The 16705-nt window shown below is 40.3% G+C and overlaps 1 protein-coding gene across 3 annotated transcripts; it reads right to left on the bottom strand.

Moving 5' to 3' along the window:
* Positions 1–3330: 3330 nt before the first annotated feature.
* Positions 3331–15358, bottom strand: LOC107381774 (sorting nexin-1). Of its 3 annotated transcripts, XM_015953646.3 has the most exons (15): positions 15200–15358; positions 14653–14794; positions 12166–12290; positions 9602–9668; positions 9394–9437; positions 9164–9305; positions 8981–9059; positions 8460–8535; positions 8194–8307; positions 7080–7173; positions 6755–6960; positions 6540–6683; positions 5334–5414; positions 3802–3873; positions 3331–3688 (listed from the first exon to the last, which is right to left on the bottom strand). In XM_015953646.3, the coding sequence occupies exons 1-15, from the start codon at positions 15308–15310 to the stop codon at positions 3638–3640; spliced, it is 1548 nt and encodes a 515-aa protein (XP_015809132.3). In that variant the 5' UTR covers positions 15311–15358; the 3' UTR covers positions 3331–3637. The 3 variants fall into 3 exon arrangements, with proteins under 3 accessions (XP_015809132.3, XP_054588235.2, XP_054588234.2); XM_054732260.2 differs by lacking the exons at positions 3331–3688; positions 3802–3873; positions 5334–5414 and adding exons at positions 6082–6220; positions 6328–6478; XM_054732259.2 differs by lacking the exons at positions 3331–3688; positions 3802–3873; positions 5334–5414 and adding an exon at positions 6122–6478.
* Between the last annotated feature and the right edge of the window lie 1347 nt (positions 15359–16705).

Below are 16705 nucleotides of genomic sequence, written 5' to 3'. Positions count from 1 at the left end.
GAACGATGTCATTTACGGTGCCATATTAGATAACACTGAATGGGACTTTCTGGTAAATACCATAATCATTGTAGCTAAATTTTACATTCACAAATGTAGATATGGAAATGTGAAGCCTAGATTCTATGCATTTCATAACGAGTGTCTTTCTTTCTCCAAAGCCCTTAAATTTATGAAAAGTAAACATGCAATGAAACTCCTTAACCTTTTTGAAAAGTATGATTTGAAAACAAAGCCCTAGCTCTGTCTCTTTTTTGTTTAATTAATTAATTCATTTATTTATTTTTTGTTTGTTTGATTGTTCGTTTCCTTCACAAATATTCTTGCTCTCTATGCAAAGTCTCTTGTTATTTTTTTTTTTTGCACCTGATCCCGGGTAATGTAAAACAAAGGAATTTATGCCATGTTGTTTGTAAATGAAAAAGTTCAATAAAAAAAATAAATAAAAAGTTTTATTGTCTGGTCTTTGAGGCAGCTCCATCGTCTGCCTGAAAGAATTAGGGTGAATAGTAGTCTGAGACCAGCGATGATGTGATTCTGAGTTAGTATCCATAAGGAAAAGACAGGAGACAGAACTGGAGGTTGCAGAGCTCAAGATGTTGAGGTTCTCTTTGGGATTGACAAGGATGGATGGGATCAGGAATGAGGACATTAGAGGGACAGCTCATGTTAGATGTTATGGAGATAAAGTGAGAGTGGACAGCCTAAGGTGGTTCGGACATGTCCAGAGGAGAGACAATGATTACATAGGTAGAAGGATGCTGAGGATGGAGCCACCAGACAAGAGGCTGAAAGGAAACCCAAAAGGGATGTGATGAAAGAGGACATGAAGTTAGTTGTAGGAGTAGAATAAGTGGACCAAATAAAGGGACAGATGATTGGCTGAGCCTATTTAACAAAAACAAAACAAAAAGATCATTTAGCAGACCTGATCTGAAAATGATTTGGATCAAAGTATTTGTTTGCTAATGTTATAAATAGATATTTCTATTAAATGTTTTTATAAAGTTACATAACAATGGTAATTGCAGGATTGCAGAGATTGGAAGACTAATTAGGTTCAAAACAGCAGGTTTTTGAGGAAAGTACCAATAACGCAGTAGAGATCAAACTGGTGTCACAGACATGATGCATTTTGAGGGAAAAAAAAACTAAACAGCTAATAGGCAAATCATTTGGAATACTAATGATCAAAATAGCCTAAGTGCATTTCTTTTTTCTTCAAAAGTAACTTAAACTTAGAAATGTGAAGGTTCTTGGTTCCCCTTAAGTACAATGGGTGACTAGACGAGATTTGTAGTTTTTGAAGCTGTACTTATTTGAAATAGTATGTGCTTGTTTTTTTTTAAATAACTTGTGTTAAAACCAACTGTGTTACGATCATGTTTGGTGTTTAAAATGAAGGACGCATCGTAACACAGAGGCGTGTGCAGATTTATAACAAACACATTTTATTATAAATAAGGACTTTAATGACACAAAGCTTCACGTCTAAAAGTTCAATAAATAACAGTGTTAAAAAGGCAAGTGGTTATATGTTTAAAGTGGGGGTTCTCAATTAAAACGGACATCTAAAAAGCTCTCAAACATATCACAACAGGTCCACAGACCATACTCACAAAAGGTTTGGAGCTGAGAGGGAGCCAGCACTCTGGTCCCTTGTATGTTTTAAAAGCCTACAAAGCACTATGGCTTTTTCCCATCTAAAACAGTTCAAACTAAAACCACTAAAACCATTAAACACTAATGGAGCCTAAACTGAGACATGGCACAGATCTGGTCTCTCTGTCTTTTAGTTGAAGTCCTCCATGGGATAGCTTGAAGCTGAGATTAACATGAATATAAACCTCAGACTGGTACACCTGCCTCCAAATCCACCCTGATTTACGTCACACACATTGGCCATTCCCATCTGTACCAGGTCGGCCCGGGCCGGGTAGCGTAGGTTGTTTACATATCTGGGTGGCCTGGTATTTTTCCGGGCCAACCAAGGCTCATTCTCAGCCCTCTTCTCGAGGGGGTCTGCTTCGGGCCGACCAGGGCCAACACACCCACTGCTGACAGCAAATTCACACCTTCCATTAGAGCAAGCCTCTGATTGGTGGGTGGAATCAGCCCACATGGGCTTAAGGCACGGATGTGTGGAATCAACCGGGCCAGGCTGGGGCCGACTGGGGCTACCCGGCCCGGTCCGACCCGGTACAGATGGGAATGGCCCATTAGTTTTTAAGCCCAGACCTTCTCAGTGGTAGAGTGTCTGCCCTGGAATGGGGAGATCGGGGTTCAAATCCACTGTCGGGTCATACCAAAGACTTTTAAAATGGGACCCAATGCCTCACCGCTCGACTCTCAGCTTTAAGGGGTTGGATTGGGAGGTTAAACCGCCAAATAGTTCCAGAGCGTGGCCACTGCTGCAGCTCACCGCTCCAAATGGGGATGGATCAAACGCTGAGATGGAATTTCACCAGTGTGTGATGATGACTTTGGGACGTTAAGTGTTTTAAAAAAATGGAAAACTACCAAATGATTTAAATCTTAACAGGAAACACCATAATGCAAGAAAGGAGACATCAAAGCTTCAAACATTTATTTTTTTAACATCTGCCTGCACAGAATCTTTAGAAAAACACGTTTGCTAATGTAAAGTGGTTACAAAAATAAAGCACATTCTCACGTAAATATGGATGATCTACTCCCTCCAAATGTTGAAATAAGGGGCCATACCACTTGATTGGATGTTAGTTTTTGACTCGATGCTAAACTACATTATCCAGAAAACAAACAAAAACATGTGATTACAAATTATTTCCAACAGTATTTGTGTGATTTATTTAAACTTCTTTGTCTTTTCTGGGATTCATCCTCTGATTTAATAAATGCAGTAACTTAAAAATGTTTTCAAAGTCAAAACAATAAATGTAATTTTAGTAAATATATCATGGAAAACACCTAGAAAAGGAGATCACATTTTCCGCTGTAACTTTCATATTGTAACAAGTCTGCTCTGGGAATCGGTTACATTTGCATTTGACGGCATTTCTAATATTCAAATGCATCGAGTTATAAACTGTAGAAGTTTTCTAATACTTCTCCTAAATAACTCCAGTTGTTAATATTGATCTTTAGATTAAAAAAGGAAAGGAAAACTTTTATATATGTGCAATTCTTTTTAGTGCATTAAAAAAAAGACTCAGATGTGCATCTATTAAACAGCTGTCAGAGCGGAATGACTTGCAGATCTTCCAATGTAAACTATAGACAGAGATACTAAGTGGAGTACCGTAGTATAACATGTTTAAATATGCTGGTTTAGGCAAACAAAACCACATGTTTGACACATACTATTCATTTCAGCTGGAAGCTTGGTTTTTACCAATGTTTTCCAATCAAAAATATAAACAATGAATTATTTCAGACGTGTTTTGTAAATGTGGCAGCTTATTCAATGTTCTGTACAAGTTAACGAGTGAAAGAAAGACTAAAGAGAAAAATGGATGGATGTTTTTCTTCTTTGCATGTTGCAAAATTATCCTCTCAGCTCCTGCTGAAGAGGCAAAAATGTTCAAAAAGGCAGTTGGGTGGGTGGGTGGTGGTGGTGGTTGGGGGGTCTTCATATAAAAAAAAGTCTCCCACTTCATCAAGCTATTGCCTTTGCCTCAGGCAGGAATGCTTCCCAGAACTTTATAAGCTGGAAGTAAATAAACAACACAAACTCAGTTAAATTAGTTTAAAAATATTGAGTAAATATTCCATTTACTGTGCTTCTACGAGCTGAATATAATTCATGATGCAGTGACCTACCCGTTGCTGAGACTGCAGCATTGCCTCCAAATATTTGACGATTTGACTCTTGAAGTCCTTGGTTTTTTCTTTCTGCAAAGACAAAAGTCTCGTCATGTCTCCAGATTGTTGGCAATGGAAAAGCCAGCCGTGGAAATGCTTTCAGCAGAACGTCAAATTCTTCTACATTCACAAGAATATCACTCTGAGGGCAAAACCAGCAGGAACTGCAGTATCAAGACGTACACGGTGGCGTCAGATCACTTTTGGTTTGTGACCTTTATTGCAGCGATCATGCAAACCCTTAAAAGGTACATTGGTGTGTAGTACACCAGATTTTATTTTTCTGTAGGACATATAAATACAGTCATCTGGTCAAGGCTGTTAGAAAAGCCACTAATGCTAGTCTCATGGGGGTGCTACAGAAGATATCTGAGGATTGACAAGGTCAGAGAGAAATCCTTGGAGGAACATTAATGCCTTTGCAAAATTCCAAAGCATCTGATACAGACGGTGTTGGCTTACACATCCATGGACCACAACACTGACGAGGCTAAAACTCTTCTCTTGCAATAAAGATGCACATCTTCAGACTCGGAACTTCCAACTCCACAAAAATGTCCTTAAAGGTTTTTCAAATTGTGAGTTACAAAGACTTAGCCAAGAAATCTAAACAAACCTTAGCAGAAGCACAAAGATTTTACTCTCCAGGTCGGTCTAGCCACGCTTCATTGTAGCTCAACAGATCTACCGTTGGCCCAAACTATTCAATGTCCAGCTAATCAGTGCTCAATGATGTTGGGCAGGGTTAGCATCAGAGATGTGATGGAGAAAAACTACAAAGATGGTGTCTGCTCAGCAACGGTGGTCATTTAAAACGACTTTAGCATCCACTTTGGACAATTTAGACTTGGGCTTACCTTCAGACATGCTCAGATAGAGGTAATTAGGTTGTTTCTGAGCTCATAGCAGACTGAGGTTTTCCTGGATGGGTTTCAACTCACATGGGCCGACAGGAGCGCGGAGCTAAGCGGTAAGCGCAAAGGTGGGAGCCTGGCAGTGTTTATTAATGAGAGATGGTGCAACCTGCCACATGTCATAATTAAACAACAATTCTGTACAAAAGAGAATGGCTGTTGGCCTCCGGCCTTATTACATCCTGAGAGTTTTCACATGTAATGGCGTTTAATGTGCACGCAGTGAGAGAGTAGGAAGCTGTGTGCTTCATATTGGAGTCTCCAAAAACAACACTGCTCACGGCCACCTTTGTTTACTAACAAAGGAAAACACCACAGACTTCTCTGTGTGCCTTTAGCCCCACCCACATGCTCAGAGACACCCGCGTTCCTGAGAAGGATATGTGAACAAAACCTGGCCGCGCACGGACGGGCCGACGCTACAAAGACCGGACCGGTCTTGGAAATGCCAGACAAATATACAACCACAGTAAAAACACGCTCCTCTCTCTTATTTTACAGGAGCTTTTTAAGATGAGTGGAGAGGAAAATAAAAATCTGATCAGATCCAAAGTGGTGTAAGAAGATTTAAAATACCTCAAATCTGAGAACCTCCTTGCGCACGGCCATCCCAACCCTGTCGAAATCTCTCTCGTACTGAGTAACTCTCGCCTCCCACTGAGGACATAGCAAAAGATGTACATGGGTTAAGACTTGACATAGTCTAACAAGTCATTAAGATTTCATAATATAACTCTTTATACTATTTTATAGGGGTGTAAGAATATTGGCAATATCGCAATATCGTTGTAGTAAAAGTACCACCATATCGCCGTGGCCTTGTCACAGTATTGAACAGTATGTCTTGAGGTAAAAATAACACTTTTCAGTCTACTCCACTGGCGCATAGCAAAGTAAACTATGTAGACCATGGTCCTGAATTTTGCACTTTAGCAATGGCTTTTCAGGCTGTTCAAAATGTCATAATGATAATAAAATTAATGACAAATGTACCAATGACCAGTCAAAGCACTTTATGATGTGAGCCTTTTTATTACGAGCCTCCCCACAATATCGCCATAAAAATCACATTGTGACAATATTGTATCATGACATTTGGACATTGTTACACCCCTACTAGTTGACGATATTTAGTCCAGCAGCAGCTTCTAGTCACATTTACTACAGCAGACATGTTGCACTAGGTCTCAGTGGGATAGACTGTGCCCACTTACTCAGGCTTCTAGGAACTCCAGTAAAAATCATTCAGACATTTTAAATTTCCACCATAAAAAATTGAAAAGTAAAATAACGCCAATATGAAATCACCAAAACACATTCAACACTTCTCTCATAAAAATGAGACCATTGTGAGACCAAATAAACATTGTGGTGAATTCAAGCACCAATATTCTGTTCCACTTCCCACTGTTGTCACACGAGACGTTTGTCACTTTAAGGGAGCACTGCATGCTGGGTAGGAGCTGAAAACAGAAGGCTGTGTGGTTTATATGAACAATTAAGAAGTTGTAGTTGAGCGAGAGAAGAGTTGCTGTGTGAATGCTGCCCTTGGTGCTCCACCCTGACTTACCACTTGTGTTACAGCACAGTTAAAACTGAGACTGCTCCTGTTTTAGGAGAGAAAGAGCCTTTGTCGCTGAGATGATGCAACCTACAGCCCGCCCCCCACAGCAGGAGCTCCAGAAGAGCAAAAAGGTAACGATGTTGTGCACAAGACAAACCTGCAATGGAACAAAATAAACAGCATCTTTCCTGTTAAGCTGCAGCCATTATGTCCATTACCTCAGTGATCTCTTCCTTGGCCTGCTGCAGTTTGTCGGGTTTGTTCGCCCACAGCAGCTTGGCTTCGGCCTCTCTCTTTTTCTGAAGTGTGCTCTGAGCCTCCTGCCACCGTTGCCACGAACGCACACGCTGGTCAAAACACCCCTGTGAATGTCAGCCTCTACTTAGTTATAAGAGTTATAATCCTTACACTCCTGTAAGTAAAAACGACTTACCCGCACAGCAGCCAGCAGACGTATGTAGTCAGCAAGCAGCTCTGCAAAGATGAAGAAGTCACTGGCTGCCTGCTCCTGATGCAGCTGCTCCATCTTGTCCTCCACCTCGGCCAGCTGGGAGAGCGCCCGTGACAAAGCCGTGCTGTCCTCAGAGTTCCCCAGCATGGCCATACTTTTGGCAAATATGGCCGTGTTTACACAAAGCTCTGTTGTTGAAAGAGCAAACACAAAATATATATAGACTACTTGTTTCAGCCAACTCTGCTGGTTTGAGCTCCCCCTCCCACCAGAGGGAATAATTTAATTAGAAAAACTTGCGGCTCACCCTTCCTGTGATTGACAAGGGAGTCGACAACCACATGAAGCTTCCTCAGCTGCTGCTCCTCAGCCTCCACCTCTTGGAACTTGTCCTCAAACCACTGAGACAGAGAAAAATAGAACTTTATAATAAAACAACAAAAAAAAAACCCACAATAATCAAACTATTCCATTATGTTTCAAAGGCCTGAATGTAGTGGACACAATCAGATTCATAAATATAATCATCAACTGGTTTCATGAGGATATTCTAGTTTTTAAATGTTTATTAAATTCAAACATTTTCCAGCACTGGTGATTTCACATATAAATGAACAGTATTTAAACAGTAAAAATGTTTTCACTCATCTCATAAAAGTTAATGCGCTACAACCAGTTTGTTAGTTTCAATCACCTCATTTCAAATTCCACCACTTTCAAACGTTAGAAATACATGTCCTCAAATTCATGCTCAACGATTTACAGCGATGAACCGTTTTATTTAAACATCTTTGGTACGTTCTTGCCGCGTCTGATTTCTAATTCCATTTTTGGTTTTTTTAAAACACAGAAAAGGTTTCTTTTTACCTTGCTTGCTGGCAGTTTTATCCGCGGCTGCAAACTTCCTCAGAGCTGACGCTGGCGTCACTTCCCACTCCGTTTATCCGCGGGCAGCAGAGGACGTTGTCGGCCTCTGCTGCCCGCTCTCCCCTCGGGGGGGGGGGGGGGAGGGACCATGAACAGAGACGATGGGGTTTACACATTGGATCGTGTACGGGACTGCATCATCGGAGAGGGGAGAGCAGCAGCAGGGGGTGACAACGTCCTCTGCTGCCCGCGGATAAACGGAGTGGGAAGTGACGCCACCGTTTTATTGTTCTGCACTAACCAGTCCTAATTTTGGACAACCGTTCACATTTTTGGTACTATAGTAGTTCATCCATAATACTGAATTCTGTGAGACGACTTTTTCCCAAATCCGGACCATGTGTGCAAAGGCAAACACGGAAAATGAACGTAAAACAGTTGCACCGTTTACTGATAAGTAGTTCACAGTAATATATGCATCTTTCAAGACTGTTGTAATTTTATTTGCTTGCATCATTTGATTCGACCAACTGACTCCACCCTGATCCTCTTACAGTGTCCGACTCATTCATCTTAATGGTCATCTTGCTGACGGCATCAGACGCCTTGGTGATCATTTTGAGGAAGCCCGCTCCACTGAGCGTCTGAGTGTTTACTGCTCTTGGTAGCTGAAAAAAGCCCAACAAAATGAAGACATTAGCACTTAAATGACTTTGGTGATAAATAACTGAACAAATGCACAACTAAAACGCAGCGTTAAGCATGCCTCAGCATATGGAACACTTCTGCAAACAATCCTTTCTAAACTCAAAGCACTCACATCGTCTCTTTCCAAAAATTCACGGACATCAGGATCTTGTAGTAAAAGTGGGTGAGACACGACTCTCTGAAGGAATCTGGACAAAGAAATGTAGTGAAAGGATGAAGTGAGCAACTAATATTTCTAAACGGACACATTTACGCTAAACACGGAGAGAAAAGCACATTCCCGCTTAGAAGACTATTGGCACCTATCACCAACCTTTCATGCCACAGTTTTAAATCCTCAAAGGATGAGAAACGAAGGAAGATAATCGAATATGAGCAAACTCACAGCATTCTTTGAGATTTTGTGCGGTCTGATTGCATGGATGTTTCATGGTCAGCCAACACAACAAATTTTAGCTGAACATCCGTAAAACCGAGTTATGGATATTTTTGTGTCTGATTAGCTATGAAAAGCATCTTGAATGGGGTTAACTCCAAAAGTTAATTGTTTTAGAGGCACACATATGACTATTTAAAATGTGAGTCAATTTCAGTAATGTAGCCACTTTGTCAAAAACATAGATGAAACTTCACCTCTCCAGAGCTGCTCTTCTTCTCTCCAAAAACTCCACTGATGATGGGTCGTCCATCCCCACCTTCATCTTGGTCATTCCTGTTAAAGAACAAAAAGACAACCAAGCAAAAAGATTTTTTAAGGGTATTAATTAAAAAAACATACAAATAAGCAAATGCTTAGAACCACAGCTGCTCACCTACCTACAACACTTTTCTCAGGTGGTGGAGGAATGATGCAGCCATGCAGCGATTGCTTCACTGAGAGTTTCTCATAGAGACCCAGGAAGTCACTGAAGCGCCTCCTCACAGTGAAGGCCTTACTTTTAAACATGGACAAAGAGCTCTGGTGGAGGAAAAAAATAAAGACGTGAAAAGATGAGAATGATCCAGAACAAGAGCCATGAATAAAAAACACAAGCTTAAATACAGACCCTGGTGGACACCTTGTAGGCCATATATGCATTCATGCCATCTCCTGGGAGGACAGAAACATCAAACAAAGAAAACAAGAGTTCCAAATAAATTAATATTTAAAGAAACATGGATGATATGATGAGTTGTAACTTCATCTGTGAGTCAAAGTATCTTAAAATCAAAACAAAATTGCAGAAGGAAGTGGGATTGTTTCACTGAACTGACCGACTTTCTCTGGGTTGGTGACGGCAACATCCACGTCAAAACTACTCTTGGCTTCTTCTTCCTCTAACTGCAGTGAACAAAAATCACATCGGAGCCAATTAAAGCATTTGGCAGAAATAAAATTAGCAGTCACACGGCAACCAGAAAGACACACTTGGGTTACGAACCCACAGTTTGATGCTTCCTTGTTTTTAGCCAGCTGAATCACTTCAGGGTTACAGAAACCGCTATGTTCTCTTCTCTATGGCATTTTTTATGCGATCGCTGCAGGACCTGCAGATTATATTGATCAAAAATGTACAAAGGATAATCCAGGACACATCTAAGATGCCCAAATCAAAGTCTCACCAAGTTTTTAACCGTTTCTACTTAAATTCACAACTATGAGGGTAAGCTAACAAACTTTGTTTTGCTTTGGGTTGCTCAATGATGACACATGCTAGCTGTTTACTAGCCAAAAGTAGCACAGTGTGGAAGCAAAACTAGTCTTTTTTTGTTTCTGAAATTATAACGTTGTTAGCACTGCTCCCACACTGTGCTACCTTTGGCTAGTAAACAGCTAGCATGTATCACATTTAGCCTCCCAAAACAAAAGCTTGCTAACTTATAGTAATGAATGTAGCTGGACACATAATTTAAAAACTACATTTTTTATTTTTATTTCGGCATCTTATATGAGGCCTGGATTATCCTTTGTACACTGTTGACTGTTATCCTGTGAGGGTTCTGTAGTCATCATCAAACTTTATTCCAGGCCTTTAAGGTCCATAATGGGGAGAATAACACAGTGAACAGTATAAATAGACAAATTCATAAACAATAAAGATTAGAGGATTAAAAAAACAGTTTAAAAATGGCAAGAAAATAAAAACACATTAAGAACAATAAAGCAAGTTAATACAATAAAATTACAACCAACAGCAATACAAACCGACAAGATCAGTCAAACATACAGGCAACAACGCCAGTGATTCCAACGGTTAGAATAGAAACGAGTCATGCTTCGTGTCGTTGTGGACAAGATAGAGATGATACCATTTCCAGAGACCATCAGCCGACACATACATCTGTACATTAGATTGCGAAGGGTAGCAGTACAAGTGGGAATACCAGCGTACATGAATAACTGGCTGGCACTGCTCCAGCGAGGTACCTTCAGCAGCAGCCTCAACCCATCACTGTACACCACCTGAAGTTTGTACAGACTTCTTCTCCTGTAATTCCTCCACAGATGTTCAGTGTACATAGGCGTACAAAACGCTTTGAAAAGTGCCAGCTTGACAGAAATGGGACACCTAGAAAATTTCCGAATAAGCATATTAGCTTGTGCATACTGCAAGCAGCACTGTCTATAAATGTCTCGATCATCCGACAGGTCAGCAGAGATGTAGTGCCCCAATTATTTAACTTCATCCCGGACCTGAATAATATTGTCAGTTAAGTGGAACTCTGGGAAAATTAGTTTACCATCCTCTTTAGTCCTCACAATCATGATGGTACTTTTCATTGCATTGAATTTTATGTCAAAGTCGTGACCATATTGTGAGCAAATCCTTAACAATAGTTGCAGACCAGCACTGCATGGACAAAAGATTACCAGATCATCTGCTTACATCAAATGATTCAAGACAACATTCCCACCCTGGCAGCCAGTCCTGCATTCACTCAGCAGCCTGGACAGGTCATCCATGTACACATTAAAAAGACAAGGAGACAGAAGACTGCACTGTCGTACACGATTACAAACAGTAAAAGGAAGGGACACTGAATTCCCCTATTTGACAACCATGGACTGGTGGCCGTACCAATATACCAAAATCCTCGCCAGATATTTAGGTACATTCCTGTTGAGCAGTTTTAAAAACAACTTTTCGTGATTAACACGATCAAATACTTTAGAAGCATCAATGAAACGCAAATATGGTCGTGTTGTGCCTGCTGTACACATCCAGAATTTCCTTTAAGGCAAAAATACACCTGTCTGTACCTAAATTCGATTTTAATCCAAATTGATGATCTGATGTAAATACAAATTCCTCTAGTCTCATCAAAATGGCCCTCTCCAGGACCTTAGACAGAGTACTGGCCAAAGCAACGGGCCGGTAGTTATCTTTACTGTTTATTCTGCCAGTTTTATTCTTTATAATAGGAACAAAGACAACTGACAGCATAGACTGTGGTAAAACACAGTGAATTAAAAACCCTGTAAAACAAATGGCCAACAGCAATTAAAGTTTCCTGCTCGCAAACTTTAAATGCTCTGCTGATATCTTATCATGCCCCCATGACTTATTATCCTTCAGCTTCATCACAATGTCCTGGACTTCCTGCACTGTAACAGATACATCCTCGTTGTTCTCTACCTCATCAATTTCAGGGGGATTACTCTTGTAGTGATTGAGTGAAATCGCCATTGAATACACAAACGTTCCTTGACATGAACGTGACGCAAAAGCGATTCAGCAGGCTAAAAAGCTAGGAAGCATCAAAATGGGGGTCTGTGGCATATGGCCTTTTGTTAGTTTACAGACTCCAAACAAGCGGAGCTCAGACATGGTTTATACCTGCTCCAAGGAGGTGGAATGGAGGGCTGCAGGTGTCCGAGAGAAGGAGGAAGTGGATGGAGTGTCAGAGAGCTCCTTTTGAGCAGAGCTGCTGGATTTGTCTGAGTTGAAATCTGTGCGTGCCTCTGGGGAACGGAAACAAACCATAACAGAACAGCACAGACATTTATGCACGAATTCGAAATAATTACTAAGTTTTTTGCATTTACTTTTTTGTTAGCTCATGCATTGTTCTGAAAATAACTATAAAACATGTTCAATTGCATTAAAGCTCTAGTTCTGTTTCATGGGGCTTGGATTGATGCAGTTTGCTCAATTGGAATATCTGCCCTTTACATGTGATGTCATGCTGCTCGTGAGAACGCCTCTTTCACCATGATGGACGTCAAAGGAACTATTTATAAAAAATGTGAAACTTCAAACCATGCTAGTTTGTAGCCTTAAAGGGACTTCACGGAGTTTCGAATTTTTATGCTCGTGATTGCCCCTCAGGCCAAAAGCGTAACGGCAGCTTCAATAGTAGACTCGTGCACGTGGTGCACATGCGGTACGTGCACACTCCTTAACGAAAATAACAGCTGAGACAGTCCCGTGTGTGTGTGTGTGTGGCCCGGAGGACAGAGGACAGGAGAACGTGCAGCTAATTAATCAAATAATTTGGTTCTGTACCTTTCTCTTCAGCACAGCTGACAAAGGTTTATGATGGGTCAGTCCTCCTGCATGCTCACATCATGCCCTTCCCTTGCTTGAAAAATTGTTCCAAAATGAAAGTTGAACCCACATCTTTTTTCTCTGTGAATTCAATGCCGTTCGGCGAGTGTCAAATAAAAATTTGGGCATCTTATTGTAAAAAAATATACCATTAATGTAAAAAATAAATTCTAAATAAATTATGTTCACACCCAGAATCAAACCCAGGTATACTGCACAAGAGTCCAACGTTTAACCAGGTGAGCTACAGCATCATTGATGTCTTTGGCATCTGTAATATTTATATCCTTAATTACAGCTAGAACAACGTTCAAAGAACAGTTAGGAGCAAAAATGGCTATTTTGTTGCTAATTTGCAGGAAATATCTAGAAGAAAGTAGCTAAGGGTCCTCAGAAATGTAGCTAGGTTCATCACTAGGCGTTAGGAACAGCGACAAAGTCGCTGAGTTGGCTCTACCTCACTCTCTGCTGCTAAAGCTACGGATAGCAAATGCTACGGGCGATGCCTGAGCGTGAACGCGCATGAAGCAGCCTGCTCGACCCGAGCATCTCTTTTTCTGTGATTTTACAGAAAAACAGGCTATCACAGTAAAAATGCCAGGGCTCATTCTACAGGACCTTTATCAAGTGAACTGGGCTTGAACTAGTAGGAGCCAGGCTAAACTAGCAAAAATATATATAGCCACCACTTTTGCTATTCTTTCAACACTCCCGTAACGTCCACCTTGGCATTGCAGGAGAATGTATGAAGAAGAAATTTATTATTTCTATACATGTTTTGGCTGTCAAACTTCCAAAATGCCTCTTTAAATCACTTTTTTGTGGGTTGTACCATTAAATGGTAACAGCTAGCTTTGCTGGTGGCTGCACTAACAGACAAGAGTGTAAACTCAATTCCTTTATACCAAATAACTCAGATGGATGGCAGCAGTCAGTCAAATGAACTAGCAGCCCTTGTGGATTTGCATAAAACACTTTTCACCAGGTAAATGTGTGTGTGTGTGTGTGTGTGTAAACTATGTTATTTATCTGATGCATGATGAGATTCACTGTTATGAGTACTGCTAGGGATCAGGACATTTTTATAGGTTTTTTTTTTAAAATCAGCTCCAGCGTAAAATGAATTATCACATAATGTTTTGAATCTAGTGAATTCTTACTAATTCGACAATTTAATCAAATGAGTGAACTGAACACAGCAGCAGGGTAAACGTAAGCTAATGTTTGTAAAGAAGTTAACACTAAAATCCTGAAACTACTGCTCTCTCTGAGCCCCACCTAGGTGCACCGACTCTTGCGCCAAGTGAACTGGGCTTGAACTAGTAGGAGCCAGGCTAAACTAGCAAAAATAAACATAGTCACCACTTTTGCTATTCTTTCAACACTCCTGTAACGTCCACCTTGGCAGACCCACATGATCAGTACTGGTTGTACTGGGGGAGCCTGGGACTCTATGTCAAACACAAGCCATTTACTACTAGATGGCTTGTTGCTGAAAAAAGCAGGAATGGTTGAAGGCATCACTGGGTATTTCTGAAAGTGGAAAGAATGAGTTACCTTAGTTTGTCTTTGGACTAGAAGTGTTTACACCAGTAACCAGCTGCTAGGAGATTGATTACTGCAGCTGACTGTAATGTTTTTATAATTTCCAAAAGTTACCGTAATACATTTAAATGTTTATTGTATGTTGCCACTTAATGTATTATTTTGTAACATATTTTACACATTGCTGGGAAAAAAACATTTATCTGAGTAAACCAACAGGTGTGTCCTGACCTGCGAACAGGTCGGTGTCATCATCGGGGTGAACTCCGTTGGCTTTGGTAGATCTACACCGCTCTTCACTGAACAGATCTTCCGGCTCCTCAGGAACCCGCTCCGGCTGAGACACTCCTCTACTGACGGACTCCGGTTTACTCTGAGAACAGGGTTGTTGACAAGATAAGCCGCGAAAATGGCGGCAGGGAAGATACAGATATAAGGCGGATGGTTAAAGAAAAAGCTGAAAGGATTCAAGAAAAAACTTAAGAATTAAAGAAACGGCCTTAAATTTTATTTCTAACCACCAGGGCAGGCCGATAAGCTCGAAACAAAACCTGAAACTTTCTATCAAAGACTTTAAACGGCTCCAAATGGGTGGTTACAACTAAATAAGTTTGTTTAATCGTTTATTTAATGAAAAACCAATCCTCCAACAACTACAGCTATTTTAGATGCCATAAAAATACAGGTCAGATCAGATAGAGGTGATCTTCCAGGATCTGCTTCGCTCAGAGAATATATTTTCTCCAATAAACTAAACATGCCAGAGCTGAAAACGTACATTACTAACGAAGATGTCCTCTCCCTCGTCGCTGTCTTCGTCTGCCATGTCGGGTTCTGGCTCTTCTGTTTCGGGGAACAGAGGTGGCTTGCGATTCAAGCTGGCCGACATTGTTGTGGGAGACGTCCCGAACGGAAGTGACGAAAAAGAGATAAAGAACGCCTGCAGCGCACCCTGCTGGCCACAATGTCTCAATGCAGCCTCATGTTTGGTACGGTACAGAAAGGTGCAGTATGTGAGAACATCTCAAGAGTCTAATGTCAGTCATTTTGGGAGGAAGTCGATACTGAAACATATTTCATATCCAGCTGGCTGCAGCAATTGTCACTTTTTCTCCTTTCAAAACAAAGGAAGGAGGGTTGCAACTACTGTTAACCATCAGTGAGTGTGGGGTTGCTATGTCTCCTGCGAGGTAATTGTAATTTGCAAAAACCTTGAGTTGTTTAAAGTGGTTGCAGTAACCAAATTTTACCACAGGATGTCCTTTCTACTCAATTTTTACATCATGTACCTTTAATTATTCCAATTTTGAGACGTGAGTACAGATTAGACAGAAACGTTAAATGGAAAAAAATGCGACACCTTTTATTTATAAGATTGTGCCTTAGAGTCCGCCTTTGGTTTGAATGAAACCAAAATAGAAAGTTAAAAAAATATAAAATTTCACAATAAACTGTTGTGGAAAGAATATAAAACTTCATTTTAGTCTTTAAGAAACTGTTTGGGAATTGCTTTTCTCCTTGTTTGTATAGTTTGGCTTTTTTTCTGCAAGTTTCGTAGCTGTACAGTTGCATCATTCTGTAACATAACCCAGAAAACTCAAACATGGTTATGCTAACTTCCATTATGGAGATCAACTTCAACAATTTATTCTAACAATCCATCACAAACCGCCACATTCCTTCATGTTTTGTTCACTCCTAATAATGTTTATACTTACACGAGTTATACTTTTACACAAGAAAACTAAACGGTCAGTGATTTATGAATTTTTGAAAGACAAAATAATCTTTGAAAATTACAATCTTACTGTAGAAGTACTAATGTAATGGAGTTTAGCATCGTCTGACTTACCTGGAAGATATGAAGAAAACCAGATAATCCCTTTTGCTAGTGTTAACAGATTTACTGATTGCCTAAAAATATATGAAGTTCTTAAATTTTTTTGGGAGGTGGGGTGAAGTTGGTCCTGTTTGCATCGTATGTGTGTGAATAAATCTGCAAAAGGAAGCTGGAAAAGTTACAGACCCAGCAACTGAAGAGGAAATACCTTGTAGTTTTGTTAAAGTAAAGCCATCGCTAGTTATGTTTAGTTTCTAACCCAATGGTAAAAACATAGGTTTTGTCAAATGTTTGACCACGCTCTAGTTTTCAGTGGCATCCATGACAACATTCATTTAGATGCAACTGTAAAATGTTGAGTTCAATGTTACAATTAGAACCTAAACTGTTTAATGCAGTTTATGCATTTAAAGCCGTTTCTATTTAGCATCTCGTTGGTGTTGG

The sequence above is a fragment of the Nothobranchius furzeri genome, chromosome 9 (assembly GCF_043380555.1).
Source record: "Nothobranchius furzeri strain GRZ-AD chromosome 9, NfurGRZ-RIMD1, whole genome shotgun sequence".
Lineage (NCBI taxonomy): Eukaryota > Metazoa > Chordata > Actinopteri > Cyprinodontiformes > Nothobranchiidae > Nothobranchius > Nothobranchius furzeri.
This window is presented reverse-complemented; position numbering and strand designations above follow the sequence as displayed.